Source organism: Miscanthus floridulus, chromosome 19, assembly GCF_019320115.1.
Source record: "Miscanthus floridulus cultivar M001 chromosome 19, ASM1932011v1, whole genome shotgun sequence".
Lineage (NCBI taxonomy): Eukaryota > Viridiplantae > Streptophyta > Magnoliopsida > Poales > Poaceae > Miscanthus > Miscanthus floridulus.
The window spans coordinates 49,082,901-49,102,754 of record NC_089598.1 but is presented as its reverse complement, the minus strand read 5'-3'; the positions used below and the strand labels follow the sequence as shown (position 1 = coordinate 49,102,754).

Here is a 19,854-nt window from a genome sequence, read left to right as displayed (position 1 = left end):
CTAAAGAAACGATGCCGCGTTTTTTTTGTGACCTCCTAACTGGGCTTGAATCAACATAGAGAAACACTAACATGAAGAACAACATTGCTGCACGGTGGTGTTTACCATCTCGGTGGATGAAAACTAAAAAGATTGCATACAGATGCCGCAGCATCATTATGTATACAAGATCATGGATGTATGCATACAATGGTCTATCCCTGTCAAACCAGGATAAGATCAGATGGTCGGTGTCTGGGCTCTGGATACTGATATATAGGCGATGGACAATGGTTAAATACGAAAAGGTTGCTTGTACAGGGCAAGACTCATCCACCGGATCATTTGAAGGAATCCAACATTCAATACGTAGAAATCATGACAGTGCTATGCATGTACTTAGAACGCTGAATCTGAATCGGTGAGCCATCACAAGAGTATCTTACAGTTTTGTTGAAAACAGCATCAAGTTCAGAGAATCAATCTACACCCAGGCTACAACAAAGGATATATAGTTGACAAATGCAAGACCATGCGAGTCTCAGCGGAGCGAACACTTGCCATTTCAGAATGATCATGACAGACTGACAAAAGCGAAGAGGATGCTCTGTTTCGAGCACGCCGTCACAGGCTATAACAACAGTTACAGGCTGATCCATATAGGAACAGCTGCAGTTTGACTGCTATAGTAATTAAACGTCCAATTAAGAATGAGGGGCTGAAGGCATAGCAGCAGTCATAGACTGACTGATAAAGGTCCAAGTTGTAGGACAGATGAAAATACAGCAAATAGTTAACACTACATAATCTGTGTTTCAGCATGATGTGTTTGCCATTGCAGGAAGTTCACATGTTTATAACATGCCATAGTTTAAGCGGAGATAAACTGAGCTGATCATGAGTACAAGCATAGAATATAAAAGGAGACTGGGAATTATACAGGGAAGAGGCTCCTGTTTTAAGTTTGGAGTCGAATTGTTCGAGTCTTGGTGAACATTGTACCATATGAAAGAAGCCTGGGAACTGTACAGGGAACAGGCTCCTTTCTAAGTCCATGCGGCTACAAAACACTGAAACACAGTTTCATAGCATAGACAACAAGAGTTTGCAGCAAAATCTTGGAGCATTCGGTTACATCATCGGCATTACCTGTTTGAAAAAAAAATTAGTTAGTGTAAATGAACAATGCAAGATTTCTTGTTGAGACTGTTTTGTGTGTTATCTGAAGTGAACTGATGGATTGATCCCAACTCTGTTGTCATAAATGTATTTTGCGTGTAGCTGATGTATAAGATTACCTTAGCGATACCAGAAAGGTATTTTAGCTATGGGAGCCATTCTTTGCAGCGTGGTCTTCAGAGAGAGACCTTGCTCTGTAATTTTTTAAAGAGTCAGTAAACAAAGAGAAGTGATATGGGTTTATAAATACGCAAACCATATTAGTGTTTCTAGCATACTTCTTGGATTTTGTCTTCGATGATGAAACATCCTGCGCAGCAAGTCTTTTAAGGTCGTTGATGGTTTGGTCTTCTTCATCGTTCTGAATATTATCATGCTATAATTTGTACCACGAATATGTTAGAGCTTTCTGTCACTATGATATGTATGGAATACTGAATTATATACATCAATGCAACTGACCTTGTTCGTCGAATCTGGGTGGCCGAATAGGTTCCTCTGAGCATGGGGATGAACCGGCGACGATCTTACAGAGACAGAGAATGAAGTATTATTAGATAAATGTATTGACTAAAGTCTGTCGTGTATGGATCATGTAAAATTGCTGGTTAGAGTATTTTTTTAAAGCACCTGGTATCATCATCTTTACAGGTCTCTTTATCAGCGTCAAGAGCTGGTATTGGAGTCTGTTTCATGTCACAGCAAGACAAATATGGCAGTATGTTTATAAACATTGGTGTAATGGAATAAGCTTGTATAGGATCTGGTTACCTGTTGTGTTCCTGACTCAATCAGAAGCACCTCACTTGGATGTTGTGGACTATTGATATCTGTAGAGGCATTTGTTGGGTTCTCTTCTTCATACTGAGACATGGAAATAGTGTCTGTTTCAGACTGTTTTGCTGGTCTTGCTAAAACAGCCTTGACTTGGTATTGTTTGTATTTTGTGCTCTTGCATGAATCATTAGTAAGATCAACAGAGAGCACAAACGTGCTATTAATGATCTTCTGTAATGGCTGAGGCAAGGCATCTCGTGGAGCTAACGGGTTCATCACTAATTCACAGTCTCTCTGAATCATTTTGTAGGCTTCATCATCATAAGCAAAGAACCTAGCTTCACCTGTCTCATCTCTTGCTGTGAACGATATTAGATACCTGTGCAATTTAGGAAACAGTGGATCTGTAAGTACTTAGAGAAACAGTGTGTGTATGCCTGTATTTTAGGCGGAAGCGGTTTCAGCAATACGGACCTAGGAACCATAGTTGTGCCTTGACATTTTGGACATTTATAGCTTCCATCTGCCTGCTGTTTAGCCTTTTTTTACACAGTTTGCAAGACATGTACCACCAGCTGGTTGTGTTTATAATGGAGACAACTGTTACCGTGCACTTGAAGGGTCCCTGTTCATATTATAGAGTTAGTAGATAGGTGTGTTTATAAACTGTTACCGTGTTTATAATGTAGAAAGATGTGAAAAGATGAGTGTAATATATGTGATACGTACCTCTTCATCAAAAGGGTCAACCTGGTTGAGTGCATCTATAGTTTTCTCTGGAAGCTCGATGTCTTCAGCTGGAGAGTGAGTGTCTTCACCTGCTGGTCGATCGATGTACACCGGGGTGTTTTTGAATCTGAGAACGGCAATTTTAGTGTTGCAGCATATGATGGTTTAGTTATATATGAGGTCAGGTCGATGAAGGCTGTACCTAGAGTAGAAAGGACATGCCTCTGGAATGTTGGGGTTGAGGTAGTAGCAGCAGGCTGAACTTCCTGTCAAGCATGGTTTACCTGCGAGACGCCAGAGGCGAACAATTTTCAGAACGAAAAAGTATGTTGGTTTATTATGGCAGATGGGTGTATGCTTATGATCTTTGGTCTGAAATGTAGAAGATAAATTACCATTATTTTTAATATCCTCTCATGGTACGCATCCAACAACAAGGCAAACAATAACATTACCAGCCTCATTGTCGTATATATTGTTAATGTTGAAAGCTCTAGCATGCTCGCTCCACAGGGTAATCTTGATGATATTGTCTCTGGATAGGAATTAATTCTGGATGAATATATATTTTTACATCTGTATAGGCGAGCGGTAAGCGCAAGGTATTGTAGTCTGTGACATAGGCAGTTACATACCTTAGATCCTTGATATAGATCTCTCTGAGGGTTTTTGCCTTTTCTTGGTTCTCTGGCACAAATGTATGTGTTGCTTCGTACTTGACGAGGTAACCAACGACATCTTAAAAATTTAGAGGCCAACAGCACCAGTCAACAAGAAAATGACTAATTGAAAGTGAAGATTAGAGTTTATCTGCAACATATTCTAGACCTAGAACAAACCTGTTAAGTTGTAGACCATTCGTGTTGGTTTTATGGCTGGGAACTGAGTGATCCTATAAATGTATTCAGGAATTGTCTGTGGAGGGTTTTGAACAACCTCAACAGTTGTCTGGGCTGCCATCTCTATCATCAGATCTCTGTCAACTGGCCTATAGCTTTTCTTCGCACTGTCAACGAGAAATTTCTTGATGATATAAACCTTTCCAACTTCAAAAAGAGATGCCTTGGATTTGATTAGGTCATTTGAAATCTCTGCATACATGGCATGTCCCTGTAATTGTAAATATGCAATGAATTGATTAGATGCTATCAATATGAACATGTAATAGCAAAAGGTATAGTATTGATTCTATTGTTTGAAGGCTAACTAATTTTAAGATGGTTTTGACCAAGTCAGGAAGGCACCCGTGCGTCTGCTAGAACCATGCCAACATACAGAGGTGGTCCTTGGCCCATGTTTTCATAGTGTGTCCATTTTCTGATGACTCGAGTAGTTATGCCTTGTGCGTGGCGACCTTTCTACAGATTGCTGAGAAACCTTGGCTGCTGCATGGTGCACCTAGTATATATGAAAGAAGTTGTTATTTGTAGTATGGAGGCAGTTTTAAAATAGCAGAAATAGAAGCTTGCTCTCTTTTTCCATTTTGGATAAGCAATTATTGTTTCATTTCTTAGTTTATCAAAAAAAGTGCAGATGCTGCATTCCTGTACATATTGATAGCACTACCTAAATCCCTCCGTGGAAGGATTTTCAAAAGCATCTATACAGGCCAAATTTTGGCTATGGCAGGCACGCAGGCCTCTTGCAATGGACTGTGCATATATAGGTACACTACTTAAATTATCATGGGCTTAACAGATGCAAACAGAAAGCAAAATACTATTGAAAGCAGGTGGAGTTTGGTACATCAAATGCATAGATATGGCTGGCTTCATCTTTTATCTAGTCTAAATACTGAAGCACTTCTCTGTAGACTACATTCTTGGTCTCATCGGTAGCTTTTCCATCGTCATCTTCGATGCATATCTTGAGACCTTGCTTTGTAGTTGCACGTGATACAGCAACGTATAGCTGTCCATGTGAAAAAATAGGCTTTTTGAGGTAGACGCCAACAGCTGAGAGAGTTTGTCCCTGGCTCTTGTTGATTGTCATAGCGTAGCATACTTTGATAGGATATTGTCGGCGCTGTAGAACAAATGGCCATCTGTTACTTTTTAAACTTAAGGTTATGCGAGGTATAGCGAAGGCTTGATTCGCGTGTCGCCCATTCATAATCTTAGCCTCAATTGTCCATTCTCCAACCGAAGTGACGATCAGTCTTGTACCATTGCAAAGACCAGCCCTTTGGTTGAGATTGCGCAGCAACATTACTAGGGATTCCTGGTTTTCAAAATGATTTTATGTTGTGGGAAATTATTACCATTGATTGAGTTTAAGAACTCAACTGGGTATAAGAGGTCATATGCTTCTTGTTGAGCAGTGGATTTGTCAATAGTATCTGAGCTCAGGCATTCCTTCTCTGTACCAGGGACTAAGGGGATCATGTAATCATTAACAGTATCTGTTAGTTCATTTGTTGGAGCTAGTATAGCTCTCTGTGATAAGTATATAGGGTCTTTGTATCTGGCACGAAAGCTAGGATAAACTGAGTGGACAATAGCTGCAAGCCTGTCCTCATCGGGAGTGATAAGCAGCTGCTGTGGTACTGTAATCCAGCTTGGTTCGTCGTCTGTGTCTCTAGCTATGCATGGTATTTTGCCCTCACCGATGTCCAATATCCACCTACTAAATGCTGCCACCTCTTGCTGTTTAGAAGGATCATCCGGTGAACATACCAATCGCATATTCTGTTTTAGACGCAGGATTTCAACATGGGTCCATAACCGAGACCCGATGACAGCGGAGCTAATGATATCTTCTTTGGTACCACCTTCAACCACAGGTAAGATTTGTCTGAGGTCTCCTCCTAGAACAACAACTTTTCCACCAAATGGTATATGAGCAGCTTCTGGGCTTTTGGCTTTTTCAATATCCCTGAATGTGCGGTCTAAGGCCTCGAAGCATCTTCTATTAGCCATGAGGGCCTCATCCCAGATGACCAGGCTTGTGAGCTCAATAAGCTCAGAAAGCATTGTGCCCCTACTAACATCGCAGACTGTATCCTCTTCTATCTCACAAGGAATTTTGAACCTTGAGTGAGCCGTACGACCTCCTTGGAGCAGCAGCGCTGCTACACCCGAGGAAGCCACGGTCAGTACAATCTTATTCTTTGCTCTAAGATATCCAACCATTCTATTCCATAAGTATGTTTTACCGGTGCCTCCGTATCCTGAAACAAAGAAGAATCCAGGCTGGTTTTGTTCAACTCTCTGGACTATTGTGTTGAAAGCATTTGCCTGATCTTCGTTGAGAGAAATAGTTGGATTATTCATATCAATGGATGGATCCGAGGGATGTGATAGCTCCTCTTCAACCAAACGATTGTATAGAACAGGATATTCAGAATGGGTCTTTGGAGGTAGATTGTAGTCAGCTATGTTCTTACCACTCTGCGAGAATAAAATGGCTAGCTCATCAAGAAGAAAATCTCTAGCCCGTGAATCAGGTACTGCGTAGTTTGGATCACCGACCATATCTCTATATTGATAGATAATGTCATCAGACAGATGGCGCCATACTTTTTCAAAGAAACTCTTTTCGTCACCTACCTCACAGAATAGGATCATGGTAACGAACAAGCTTCGTAGTTGCGCTGAAGTAGCCCAAGCAACCGACTCATCAAAGGCATTATACCACTCTTGGTCATCACCAAGGAGACCATGTGATCGGCATGCCTCTTTAAAAGTGTGATGATATGTTCCATTATGAAATCTAAGGTTTTCATAGCTGGTAGCACCTTTCACTATCAGAAGCAGCATGCAAAGGTAGTACCGCTCACCAGCCGATGGGTGTACATAATGGAGCCTGCCTATCTTACCAAACTTTTGCCTCCGCTTATGCCATTTCCTGTCTCTTTGATCCCATAACCATCTAGAGGGAAATTGCGGATAAGTGAGCGCTCTAGCTTCAGGAAAAATTGCATTACACTTAAACCACTGAGTCAACATTGTTCTTCTCAAAAACTCTGCTGATACTAATTTCTCCATTTTGGTCCTTGCGCTAAAGCTGACAAAATTTTCGTTCGGAAGGTGAACAGGCATTCTCTCTACCGCTGGGTGGTGTTTGTGGATATCATATCCAAATATTCTCCAGCATGCATCTTGTTCACAGATATATCTGCAATCGAGGTATTCTTTTACCTCATTTATAGTGTTTGTTTCGTTATCATATGGTGCTAGTTGGCCTTTCTTAACTCTCTGTAGGTAAGCTTTGCTACAATCTGCTCCCTTGGTCACATATTTGAAAAGGTACTTGATGAAGGTCGTTTTATTGCACCATTCAACATTTATATGTGCCTGGTACTTTTTGAGTAGCAGCATATTATATGGGACAACCCATCTATTATCCATTTGGAAGCCTCCTTTGCGAACAAAAAGTGTATTTGTTTGTCTCTTGTACACTGCAAAACCATTCTTGCTAACCATAGTAGCTGCCTCATATGGCTTGGGAAAATGTTTTGAGCATTTATTCTTTTTCATGCAGGGACATTTTGGGTTGTCTTTACCACAAGGGCCATGTATCATATGTTCGGAGACAAGAGCATAGCCAAGTGGATCTATTTTTGGATCAGGTATCTCTGCAGTGACATATTTGTCAATCATTGCTGCAGTTGGAGTTGATGTATCCGTGGAAGTCCATAGAATAATATGGGCATGTGGCAGTCCCCTTTTCTGGAATTCGACAGTGTGGAGCACTGCATTGGAAAAAGAGGGATCTTAAGAATTTGTAAGAAATAGTGGGTTGTTAGGAAACCGCACGCAGGTACGTACGAATGGAAAGGACTTTATCGAAGCAAGGATAGCAAGACACTATGCATAAACATGAGTGTACCTGCATTGCAGGGTCCAAAAGATATACCAGCTTTGATATCATGCAGAAGTTCCTCTAATTTCATATTAAAGACCCTGACTATCAGATCATTCCTATCAACAGGCTTTTGTCCAGGATCAAAGATGGCTTCAGCGATTTCAGGCCATTTGGGATTGCATGTGAAAGTAACGAAGAAATCTGGAGGACCATATTCTCGACAAATTGTGATCCCATCATGATAATTTTGTATCATGTAACGTCTGCCACCTGTGTGCAACGCTGGTAGCACAGTCATCTTCCCCATCTCGCTGCCCTCTGTGGATCCTCTGTTTACTGCATCACAAATTCCTTGGATACTTTCCATTCTAATATCAGCTTGGTTTTCTACTATGTACCGTAGCCTGTTTTCATCTACACAGGCCCGAGCATCCACCTTAGCCTGACTTGAGAGTGCACCATAACACAAATACGGATTTGGTTCATCTTTCCTATAATGGAACATGTAGCAGTAGTAGTCCTGCATGGTGATTTTTATATGGGCATTGGCTCTTGTCTGTATGGCTCCACTGTAGAGAACCCCAGGTTGCCAACCGCGCTCAGCATATGGAAATAATAAAGGATATTGAAGCGCCATGAAAGCGGGATGCAGAGCAGAAATCTGTTGAAGATCTCCTGCTTGTTTTTGCACAATAATATCCCGCTCAAAGGCTTCGTAGCTGAAATCACCAACTACTAACATAGCCAGCTGATCTGTAGTTGGTAAGCTGTACTAAGGCGGATCACCGTCTCTTGGGCCAACTATGCGAATAACAAAGTCTTCTGTTTCATCATCTGTCAACCGGTCCCTCGCCATCCGAAACTGCTGTGCGAATGAGTTGTGTTGATCAAGCATGGCAGCTAGGGACTCAACAATAGCAGGATCTAGATCCGATCCTGTAGCGTCATGATGACCTAAAGAAGCAATTCTATTTTGCACCTCGTGCGATGTATCATACACATATAGTTGTATGAACTTGGTAGGCTCATCATCCGGTGGCAGCAAAGAACCTATGTGGTGATGAATTTGTCCACAAATCTTAAAAACCGGAGGACCTCCACCATCATTCATGGATCGGTCTATGTTTGCTCCCATCGAAGTGAAGGCAAAAAGGCAATTGTACTGCCTGATATTTTTCATGAATTTATTAGAGATAGGACCACCGTCAAATCTCGCAAGAGTTGCTAGAGGCTCAGGTCTTGGCAGGAACCGCGGAATGGCGACTCTGCCTCCTTTGCAGCACCTATTGTAGATAACTGAGCCCGAAGAACCCTGGGAGTCCTTGCCAATCCTTTCAGCGTGCCAAAAAATGGCTCGGCAGTTGCAGCATTGCTGATCAGGTGGACCATAATATGATCTTCCAGGATATGAAACTGATTCATAGATATGGAACAGGCAGATGCATAGTAAGAAGCTCATTTTTTTTTGGGCCTGGGCTGTGCACCGTGCTAAAAGTAAAAGCACATGTGCTATGAAGATATGGAATCAGTACCTTTGAGGGCTTCTACGAAGGCCTCATCAAACTGGCCACAGTCTAGATCAGCACTGTGCCTAGATGCAGCACCTGTACAGGTACTATAGGTCTTAGGAATATGGATATGGAAGGAGATAGATAGAGACTGTGTGTCTAGTAGGTCTAAATACCTCTCCAGACAAGGCGATGTTGGTTTAACAGTTTCCTTCTTTTGCTCCTACATGCAGCAGGATTGGATGTTTCTAGAGGACACGAAGTATTATTTCCTGAGTAGAAGAATTGTAAGGCTAACGCAGGAACGGCATGAATATAATGCTGTATGTACACATGGAGGGCTGTACAGCCGATGGCACATACGTGGTCTCGCGCGGTGGCCTGCCGATGTCGGTATACCGGAGCTCTCTGCATGCACAGGAGCCTCCACTGCCATATATAGGCATATACTGTTAGGCTAACCAATATAGACAAATATGCAGTTCTCGGGAATTAGTTCCAGAGATCTTTTATATAAAATAGCGAGTAAAACAAAGTGCGTTTTACATACATGTCTGCTCTGCAGCCATAAGAAGCGGCTACTCCATGTGGTTTCGCTGGCTGTGCATCTTACTATGAAGAGACATAAACAGTTTTTTTTTTGTTTGTGTGAGCAAAAAAAATACATGATCGATACATAATATGAGTAATATAGAGAGATAAGAGTTTTGACATGGGAAAAGCTATGAACCAGGTACTTGGAAAAAAGGTAAATAGCCATAAATGGCATGAACAAATTGGCTGTGCAGTAAAAAATCTTGGACACAGCTATAGGCCAGGAATCTGCGTCTATATGGCAGAACGCGGTCATACGACCATAGTTTCAGTGCCAAACAAGATGTAAGTAACGGAACGCGAAAACATAGTTCCACAATTGAATCTGATTTATTGCTTTAGGAAGTTGTAATTACAATAGAAGAAAAAAAATATTACAGAGAGATAGTCTAAGAAGACACAGGCTAGAAACACTAAAGAGTAGTACCGTGCGGAATAGCCGCGACCTCATCTAACAGGAGCCGCGCACAAACTTCGAGCGCAGGCAAAAGCACATTTGGGTGTTCTGAGGCTGCTATCACCAATCTAGCAAGTTGTGTACCCCTATTTGCAATTGGGAGGAGCCGCTGGGCAATAGCTCTATACATATGTAATCCATGCATACTGCAATCAACAGCAGGCAAACCATATAGCCTTTGCAAAGCAACAATAGCTTGGAACGCTGCGGCCTCATACATTAAAGCCTCATCTAAATGTGGATGACCCCAAAAAAATAATGTGCGGGGGCTGGCGTGGAGCACACTGGATGGTAGTTCAATCTCTATACCATAAAGATGTGTCCCATCCTGTATCACCTCATGTATACAAGATATATAAGGTAAGCAACATTGCTGTGCAATATCTCTCAAAATAGTTATATATGATAAGCTGGAAGAAAACATGACGTCAACGCTGGGTTTGCGAAAAAAAAGTTTGTTTCCCCAGAAAAAAACTTTTGGCGGGGATTTTGCAGATGAGAATTTTTTTTTGCAAAGTCTCCGTGCGGAGCCAAAACTAAAATCAGCGTCGATATCCAGACAGCCGTAAGAAGCGACCGCGTCCCTCTAATGTGTTTGCAGAACCCAAAAGAAAGCAGACTGATATTAGCTTACTTCATCATAAGAAGCACTGTTTTGGAGAATAGGTGTGCATATAAGGATGAGTCATTCTTACGTGAGAGGAAGCAGGAATCAAGCACAAAGGATCTCGAGGAACACCGAACAGCTATCCAACTGAGCACGGCGTAGCAGCCTTTGTCTAGCAGAGTGAAATAACCCAACCCAGGACAGTGATGCACGCCGAGGAACCTGTATTATATCATAACAATATCAAAAACAAGAGCAAATTAGGTCATTACACAAAGGGTATGAATCATAAAACAAAACGGTGTGTGCAGCAACATATGAAGTAGTTTAGGTGAAACCCAATACATGACAGAAATCAGATTCTAATTTTGAGGAACACCATATAGAAAAGAGTGGCCTAATTTCCCCAAAAATATATATATATATGGTTAGCAAACAAACAGCAAGTAAAAGATAATGTTACAGTACTATCGCTTATTGCTCCCTATACATAAAAGATGTTATTCTGAAATGGCTGATCCTGCATCAAATAAATAGCGTTGATTCAGTCAGCAAGGAACGACCTGTAACCCAAAGGCATGTCTTTGGCTTACCCAAATATTGGCTAACTCATCGTTACACTACTATCACCTATCGCTCCCTATATACATATGTGTCAGTAGGTGAAACCTGTTTCTGGATTCTATGTGTTCAGATTAGATTCTAATATATGTCGCATGTTCCTCTTATACATATGTGTCCAGACTCTAATATAAAACTCAACCTGCTTCTATGTGTCAGTAGGCGAAACCCGATAGACGACATAAATCAGATTCCAATCTGGCCCCTATATACATATTGGTTAGCACTAAGAGCCTTAGATGTATAAGAGGAAAAAACTAATTTTCAAAGCAGCCCAAATAATTTTTATAACTTATAATGTCCAGCTCGTCCTCACCCGCGGCCCCTGGCTGTGGTACTCGTGTAGAAAATCAAACATAAATGATACGGTACCCCAAGTGTTGGCATGCGGCAAACAAAAGCATCAATTGACATACAATTGAAAAAGAAAGCAGTGAATCCATGTATAACAGGGAAAAACTAATTTTGAAAGCAGCCCAAATAATTTTTATGACTTATAATGTCCAACTCGTCATTAGCAGTGACCCTCGGGTGTGTTACTCTTGTAGAAAATCAAACATAAATCAAGCATGACGCCAATGCTGGGTTTGGCAAATAAAAATTTTGTCTGCCGAGAAAAAAACTTTTGGTGGGAATTTTGCAGATGTAAAATATAATTTTTTTTTGCGCAAAGCCTTCGCGCGGAGCCAAAACTAAAACCAGCGTCGATATCCAGATAGCCGTAAGAAGCGACCATGTCCTTCTAATGTGTTTGTAGAACCCAAAACAAAGGAGACCGATATCAGTTTACTTCATCATAAGAAGCCCTGCTTTGCAGAATAAGTGTGCATACAAGGATGAGGCACTCTTACCTGAGAGCAAGCAGGAACCAAATACAGAGAATCTTGAGGAACACCGAACAGGTATCGAACCTTGCACGCTGTAGCACCTTCTGTCTAGCAGAGCGAAATACCTCAACCCAGGACAGCGATGCACGGTGAAGAACCTGTATTATCTCATAATAATAGCGAGAGCAACAGCAAATTAGGTGAATACACAAAGGGCATAAATCATAAAACAAAACGGCGCGTGCACCAACATACGAAATACTTTAGGCTAAACCCGATAGATGACAGAAATCATATTCTAATTTGGCCCCTATATACATATCGGTTAGCACTAAGAACCTTAGATGTATAAGAGGAAAAAACTAATTTTCAAAGCAGTCCAAATAATTTTTTTGACTTATAATGTCCACCTCATCCTCACGAGCGGCCCCTGGCTGTGTTATCCGTGTAGGAAACCAAACATAAATCATATGGCACCCCAAGCGTTGGCATGCGGCAAACAAAAACATGAACTGGCATACAGTTGGAAAAAAAAGCAGTGAAGGCAGGCAGCAGCATGCACAGCCAAATCTCATTCCACTAATACCGAAATCATTTTGGACGGGTAAATGCAAATTGGAACACAGACTTTTTAATATAAAACTCAACCTTCTAAATTTTTCAACACAACCCAGCCCATCCAGATTCTAATTTGGCCTGTTTCTATGTATATGGAACATATATGTCCAGATTCATCATAAGAAGCAATTGAACAGCTGCTTCTTATCAGCTTACCTCTGTCTACTTCTAAATTTTTCAATACAACCTTAAGAGACATTTGATGGAGCAATCTATAACAATAAAATTTAATATAGGCAATCATTCTAAGCCTACACCGCACGTTATCCTATCTCTCTCCTAGATCAAAGGGCGCCGGGCATTTTTAATCTTGGATTCAATGAACACCTGCCTGCCACATACAAATTCCTAGAGTGCTCAAGTGCCGATCGCACAAACCTTTCTCCACATCAAGCTGCACGCATAACATGGCCGCAACCACTGTACGGCTGAGCAGACAGCGGGCACGCCTGAGTAGACAGTGGGCAGCAGCAGTCCCAGACCAACCGCCGACACGGCAGGCCGGAGCTGCCGGCGCTCTACGCTCATGCTAATCAGCGGGCAAGGTTGCACAGGCCGCCATACGCCGACAAGCACAGATCCTAGAGCCCATAACGCTGCATGACGCCCCCGTGTCGCATCCGTGAACGGCAGACACAAATCCTGTGGGGGAACTAACGGATCCGGCCATGGAGCCGCTGGATCCGGTCATGGAGGCCCCGGATGAACCCTAGCAAAAGCGGCCGAGAAGATTCCCGATTGACCTAGGCGCCGGAGTGCGAAGGAGACGAGGAGCAAGGGAGGGAGGCCGCCTTTACTTGGGGCTTGGTCGCGGCGGGTCGTCGCCGAGCCACCCGCGCCGGCCTCCACGCCGGTCGCCGGCGGCGCTCTCGGCAGGCGCGCCGGCCCGGGGCTGCGCGCCAGCTCCACCCGCGACCAGCAGCGTGGCCGTAGCCGGTGCGTCGCCGTGTGAGACAAGGAGACGAAGGGGAGGCGCGAGCAGCGGCGGGAGCGGCAGCGGGGGCGCGAGCGGCGGGTGGGCGGCGGCGGCGTCCGTGCGACCCACGAGAGGAATGGGGTAAGACGCGGAAGAGATGAGGCCGACTGTGTGGACCCAAAATCGAAGCCGCGGTATATATTCGGTGGGCCGACTCCGGAGCAGAAGCCGGACTATGCTGAGAGAAGCCGGTGCAAGCCAATAAGGAGCGGCGGAAGCGGATTCCAGTGAAATTCAATCGAAGCAATCACAGCCACCCGATTCAAGATCAGACGGCTGGGAGAATTTTGGCCGACGTGGATAGGCTCCCTGGCGGAGGAGCATGTCCGGCTTGTCTGTCTTAATTGCAATCTCCTCCAGCTTTATATTCTGTGGGTCCATTGAGGTATCCATGAAAACACATTCGCACGCCTGTTGCATTGTTAAACACATGAGTTAACCACCGATTAGTACCATCTCTACTAATCATGCTGACAGCAACACATACACATCCATAGCTAGCGAGAGATTCCTAATTTGTCCATGGAAGGAAGGCAACAAACACAACAGGACACTATCTGTACTCCTCCTAGAATGAAAACTATTACAATCATAACACATTTACAGGAAAATGAGAGAACAAAGAAAAGGCGTCTGCAGCTCAGCTTGTACAGCTCAGGGTGGTTGAGTGGCCAACCCAATCAGATTTTCAGTCTGGATGGATGAATATGGCAGAGCAGGGTGATTCGCACTGTGGCTGAACAGATTCGGACGCCGATGCTTGCGCCCCTAATCATGCGCATAACTGACATTGTTCTATTACAGTTGAGGTCAACATTGATCCATTATTTGCTAATAGTTAGTCGATAAGACACGACTGCCGTAGATACAAAACAAGCAAGTGATACTTCGCCTCCGTTTACAAGGATCGGGTACTCGGCTTCGTGCACATTGCTTATTTCGTGAGTTGAATCATAAGCATAGAATGTGACGAGGACATCACTTCTTCGTCGCATACAAGCCAAGGAGATAAGGAGAACCAGCTTGGACTTCCAATTCATCTTTCTCATGGTGGAGGCCTAGTTCAACTGAAGTTGGAGCCCATTTCGGGTTCCAGGACCAGTCTTCCTTAAATTGATCACCCAGGACGCATCCGAACTCTATTTTCGATGATCCACATATGGTTGGAAAGCTAATTTGATAAGGAAGTCAGTTCAAGTGGTCTCACGTCAAAATACCTTCGGAATCAACGGGAATTGTCGGAACAAGACAGCGTCTAGAATCTACCAGGGTGCTACGACACCGTCTTTTAGTCCGTTGGACCGTGTATCGTGTTTGGGCCCATTAGGAGGCGCGTCCAGAGGAGTGACGCCCAATACTCTATAAATAGCTGCCGTCGCTCTTCTTAGGGTTTATGTTTTGTTTAGTTCTTAATTTCCTCATGAAACAGACATCGTTTTGCTGTAACTGTGCCACCAAGACTGCTTGCTGTGAACCAGATCCCCAGTTCTTAATCTTGTTCGTCTGTGGCGATTAGTCCTTTCGAATAAAGACTTACTCCTTCTTGTTATCATAAGCCTCATATTTATTTATAATTTTAGATTACGTTCATCCCGTTCTATTTTGTGTTCTCGATTCGCTTGTAGGAAAGCCTTCTCGGCGAGGTCAATCGTGTTCGCGTGGTTGATAACCAATGGAGCAGTGGTGTAACGGTTGCGGGGGTCCGAATCAGTCTTGGTTCGAAGCTTAGATCATGAACGTCGAGTCTCCATCAATCGACGCTATTATACCTTTCGGAAGATCGGGCCTAGTCTACATCAAGTAGTATAAGAGACCTTATTGCTCTTTAGGTATAACTTTGTTTTTTCTCTTTAGATTGTTACTGTTTTTGCATTACCTATAGTCCATAAAAAGCCAACAAAATATACACCGCCACATATTCCCTGTCCTATAGCCTCGTTGTGCCGTGCAATTTCGTCTCTGTGTCGCGTGATTGAGTTTGTGCCCTAGGTCAAGCTCTGGTTGCTGGTTTTAGATCGTTTTTAGTTCAGTTTGTGTTTTTCCTTTTGTTTTTCATCATAATCCATGAAAACCTTCAAGTCTTGTTGTGTTTCCTTTATATCCATCAAACCCTAGTCCACGCCATCTAATTTGTTATACTTGTCTTCACTGTTTCTATTAAATCCTTGCTGCCGTGACCAATTTTGCACGCATTGTTCCTGTTTTGTCCTCTAATTCGGAGTCAGTTCGTAAAACTGGTCTAGTTTTCGCATACGAACTTGGATTTCGACGTTCCATATATCAAAATCGATTCGAATTTTTTTTTGAATCCGTCCATCCCCCACTCTGATGGGGTTGGAGATTTTTATTTTGGTCAAAAACTGGTCACAAAATCCTCTTTTCGTGGCCACAAGCTTTTTATCGATTTTGAGCACGTCTTCTAAATTTTTCACAGGCCATGCCTTTCACTTGTTTAAGCTCATATATTCTATGGTTACTTCTTTTGTGCTCCTAAGTGAAGAAAAAATATAAAAAAATAAAAAGAAAAAGTCAAAGAATCCCAAAAAAACAATGACACCCAAAAATAGAGAAAAAGAGAGTAGCAAAAGTAGAATAATATCTAGAGAGCACATAGAGAGCGTCATTTGAGCTGTGTTTGCGTGTGCTGATTTCTGCCTTGTTCCTAATCATATTCCTGCTGTTCACATCACTTGATACATCTGGTACTTGGAATGTGAGTAGGCCAGCAACTAAGACAAGTACTTGGGATACTTATTTATCTTTGCTATTCAGTTGCAAATTTTGCTATTCCTTGCTACTATATTGTGCCTATCCAAGCTCCACTTTTTTCTAACCAAGTACAGGTTCACCTTGCAACTGTTACACTCAAGCTACAACGGTATCATAGTCACCGACCGATTGCACCGCCTGTTGCTTTGGTAAGAACACTTATAAGACCGTGGTAAGACGCTTGAGAGTTAAGTGCCTTATTTTTTCTTGTCCATAACCTTAAGTAGTTGGTAGGAATAATACTATTTGTGTTGTCTTCTTCTTTCTATTAACCATGTCAGGAAAAGCGGAAGGCAGCGGCAAAGGAAACGGGGACACACATACAGATTTTAATGACTGTGTTTCTAAGAATGAGCTTCGTGCCGTTCTTGATGACAAGTTCAATGAGATCATTCAACAAATCACCAACTTGGTCAAGAGGATTGAATATGTTGAACAACGACATCCTGGACCACGTCCTAAAGATGATGATGATGATCTCTCTGAGGAGGAGGATGACGACGCGGAGGCTAAAGCCGAAGCTCAACGACGTGCTGAGGATGCACGTAACCGTAATCGGTTGAACTTTAACCGACGCGGTATGGGAGGTAATAACCAAGGTAATAATGATCCTTTCTCTAAAACCAAGTTTAAGATACCTTATTTTTCTGGTTCTGCTTATCCTGAAGCATATTTAGATTGGGAGATGGTTGTAGATAAAAAATTTAGCTCCAATTAAGTGCCTGAAGAATATAGAGTTGGACTTGCTACTAGTGAGTTTACTTGTTTTACTCTTTTCTGGTGGAATGATATTTGCAATAATGTTAATGCTAATCCTAATGCTCAAATACCTCAAACCTGGACTGTACATAAACGACGAATGAAATCGAGATTTATTCCTCCATACTATCAGCGTGATCTGTGATTAAAACTGCAACGTTTAAATCAAGGTAGTAAGACTATTGAGGAATATTATCAGGAGCTTTTAATTGGTCTAGCATGTAGTAACATACAAGAGGATGAAATGGATAAGTGTTCTAGATTTTTTGGAGGTTTGCGTCGTGAAATACAGGATGTTCTTGACTATAAAAAATAGACTAGATTTTCCCAATTATATCATTATGCTCTTAAAGCTGAAAGGAAAGTACAGGGACGACAACCTAGACGTTCCACGACTCCGTCTACTTCTTCACGTCCAACCGAGGTGAGTAAATTTTCTGATGTGCAGACACCACCAGCGCCTGTAAAGAAGAGTTCTTCTATCACACCTTCCTCTAGCAGCTCTTCTAAAATTGTTTGCCACCGCTGCAAGGGCATGGGACATATTGTTAAAGAATGCCCTAGCAAACGCGCATATATTGCTACTGATGATGGTGGGTATGCTAGTGCTAGTGTTGAAGAGAATAAATTTGCACTTGCAACTGATCTTTATGCAGATAAATTTACGGATAGTGCTGAAGATCCTGATGAGGTAATTGATAGTGTGACATGCACTGCAAACTACAAATCAATCCTTATTCAGCGTGTTTTGAGTACACAAGTTGAGCCAGTAGACAAGCTACAACGCCATAATTTATTTCAAATGTTCCTCATTGTCAATAATTTCCGTGTTCATGCTATAATTGATGGAGGGAACAGCAATAACTTGGTAAGTTCTGAGCTTGTCAAGACCCTTGGTTTATCTACACATGCTCTTCCACATTCATATCATGTTTCGTGGTTCAACAATAGTGGTAAGGCAAAGGTAACACAATCTGCTCGTGTGCATTTTTCTATCGGATCATACCATGATTATGCTGATTTTGATGTCGTGCATATGCAAGTTTGTTCACTTTTGTTAGGCCACCCTTGACAATATGATAATAATGTTCTACATCATGGTAGGCAAAATAGATATACTTTTATATTTAAGGGAAAGACCATTGTTTTACTTCCTTTAACTCCTACTAAAATTGTGCAATATGAAAAGGACTTGCTGAAAAGAAAAAGAAAGACCATGATAAAGACTTTAGCAAACCAATAAATGAACCATCAAGTAACATGAAAGAAGTTTTATTTGCTCTTAAATCTGTTCTTGCTGATCATGATGAACCTTGTTATGCTTTAACTTGTACATCATCTATATGTCCACTTGGTTCTACTTCTAGTGCTATGCCTCTTGTTGGTACTAACCTTTTGGAGGAGGAGGATAAATTCCCAGCAGGGAAGCCACCATGACAGCCATCTTTGCGAAGGATTGGGTGCCAAGATGAACGTCTTCTTCCGGAGGCATCGTTGCTGTCATCCAATGGAGGAGACGATCTACTTCAGTCGAGGACGACTTCAATTCAAGAAAGGGAGGATGATGAGGACATCACTTCTTCATCACATACAAGCCAAGGAGAGGAGGGGGACTAGCATGGGCGTCCAATTCATCTTTCTCATGGTGGAGGCCCAGTCCAACTGAAGTTGGAGCCCATCTCATGTTTCAGGACCAGTCTGCCTTAAACTGGTCACCCAGGATGCATCCGAACTCCGTTTTCGATGATCCACATATGGTTGGAAAGCTAATTTGATAAGAAAGCCAGTCCAAGTGATATCACGTCAAAATACCTTCGGAATCAACAGGAATCATCGGAACAAGTCAGCATCCAGAATCTACCAGGGTGCTACGACACCGTCTTTTGTCCGTTGGACCGTGTATCGTGTTTGGGCCTATTAGGGGGCGCGTCCAGGGGATGACGCACAAGACTCTATAAATAGCAGCCGTCGCTCTTCTTAGGGTTTGGGTTTTATTTAGTTCTTAATTTTCTCGTGAAACAGACGTCGTTTTGCTGCAACTGTGCCGCCAAGGCTGCTTGCTGTGAACCAGTGCCCCAGTTCTTGATCTTTTTCGCCTGTGACGATTAGTCCTTTCGAATAAAGATTTGAACTCCTTCTTGTTATCATAAGCCTCATATTTATTTGCAATTTCAGATTACGTTCATCCCATTCTTGCTTGTGTTCTTGATTCGCTTGCAGAAAAGCCTTCTCGATGAGGTCAATCGTGTTCGCGTGGTTGATAACCAACGGAGCAGTGGTGTAACGGTTGCGGGGGTCCGAATCAGTCTTGGTTCGAAGCCTAGATCGTGAACATCGAGTCTCCACCAATCGATGCTATTATACCTTTCGGAAGATCGGGCTTTCAGAAGATCGGGCCTACTCTACATCAGAATGATCTTGATTTCTTGTGATATTTTAATGCTTAGGAATATGGAAGATCTAAGGATAAGTCAAGTCGTGTTGAGCTCAAAATAGTTTTTTTACTTGAAATCAAAGTTCGGTTTGGAGTCAACAGACAACCATGAGCTAAATAATCGGTGATGATAACCTTATACAGAGTCCAACCAAGGCATTCTTTGGATACATCGTTTTGGTTGGGTTCCTAGCTCCAAATTCATCGAGAAACT

General features: G+C 42.4%; 1 protein-coding gene across 3 annotated transcripts; it reads right to left on the bottom strand.

The window, feature by feature from the left end:
- Positions 1 to 891: 891 nt before the first annotated feature.
- LOC136525270 (uncharacterized) lies at positions 892 to 13,774 on the bottom strand. Of its 3 annotated transcripts, XM_066518275.1 has the most exons (16): positions 13,500 to 13,774; positions 12,109 to 12,242; positions 10,725 to 10,858; positions 3,909 to 4,062; positions 3,504 to 3,774; positions 3,300 to 3,402; positions 3,060 to 3,199; positions 2,867 to 2,948; positions 2,665 to 2,791; positions 2,410 to 2,560; positions 1,930 to 2,314; positions 1,789 to 1,844; positions 1,621 to 1,684; positions 1,437 to 1,534; positions 1,278 to 1,352; positions 892 to 1,128 (listed from the first exon to the last, which is right to left on the bottom strand). In XM_066518275.1, exons 10-15 carry the CDS (start codon positions 2,418 to 2,420, stop codon positions 1,301 to 1,303), a joined length of 666 nt encoding a protein of 221 aa, XP_066374372.1. In that variant the 5' UTR covers positions 2,421 to 2,560; positions 2,665 to 2,791; positions 2,867 to 2,948; positions 3,060 to 3,199; positions 3,300 to 3,402; positions 3,504 to 3,774; positions 3,909 to 4,062; positions 10,725 to 10,858; positions 12,109 to 12,242; positions 13,500 to 13,774; the 3' UTR covers positions 892 to 1,128; positions 1,278 to 1,300. The 3 variants fall into 3 exon arrangements, 1 of the variants encoding a protein (XP_066374372.1); XR_010776469.1 differs by lacking the exons at positions 892 to 1,128; positions 1,278 to 1,352; positions 1,437 to 1,534; ... (4 more) ...; positions 12,109 to 12,242; positions 13,500 to 13,774 and adding exons at positions 9,003 to 9,074; positions 9,155 to 9,250; positions 9,342 to 9,410 and having other exon boundaries at positions 2,416 to 2,560; XR_010776468.1 differs by lacking the exons at positions 892 to 1,128; positions 1,278 to 1,352; positions 1,437 to 1,534; ... (4 more) ...; positions 12,109 to 12,242; positions 13,500 to 13,774 and adding an exon at positions 4,925 to 6,277 and having other exon boundaries at positions 2,416 to 2,560.
- Between the last annotated feature and the right edge of the window lie 6,080 nt (positions 13,775 to 19,854).

Excerpts from the sequence above, each read along its gene's own strand:
- LOC136525270 (XM_066518275.1), bottom strand. Across the intron at positions 1,845-1,929 it reads TTGAGTCAGGAACACAACAG|ACTCCAATACCAGCTCTTGA; the intron begins GTAACCAGATCC and ends GACATGAAACAG. Across the intron at positions 1,685-1,788 it reads TGTAAAGATGATGATACCAG|ATCGTCGCCGGTTCATCCCC; the intron begins GTGCTTTAAAAA and ends TGTCTCTGTAAG.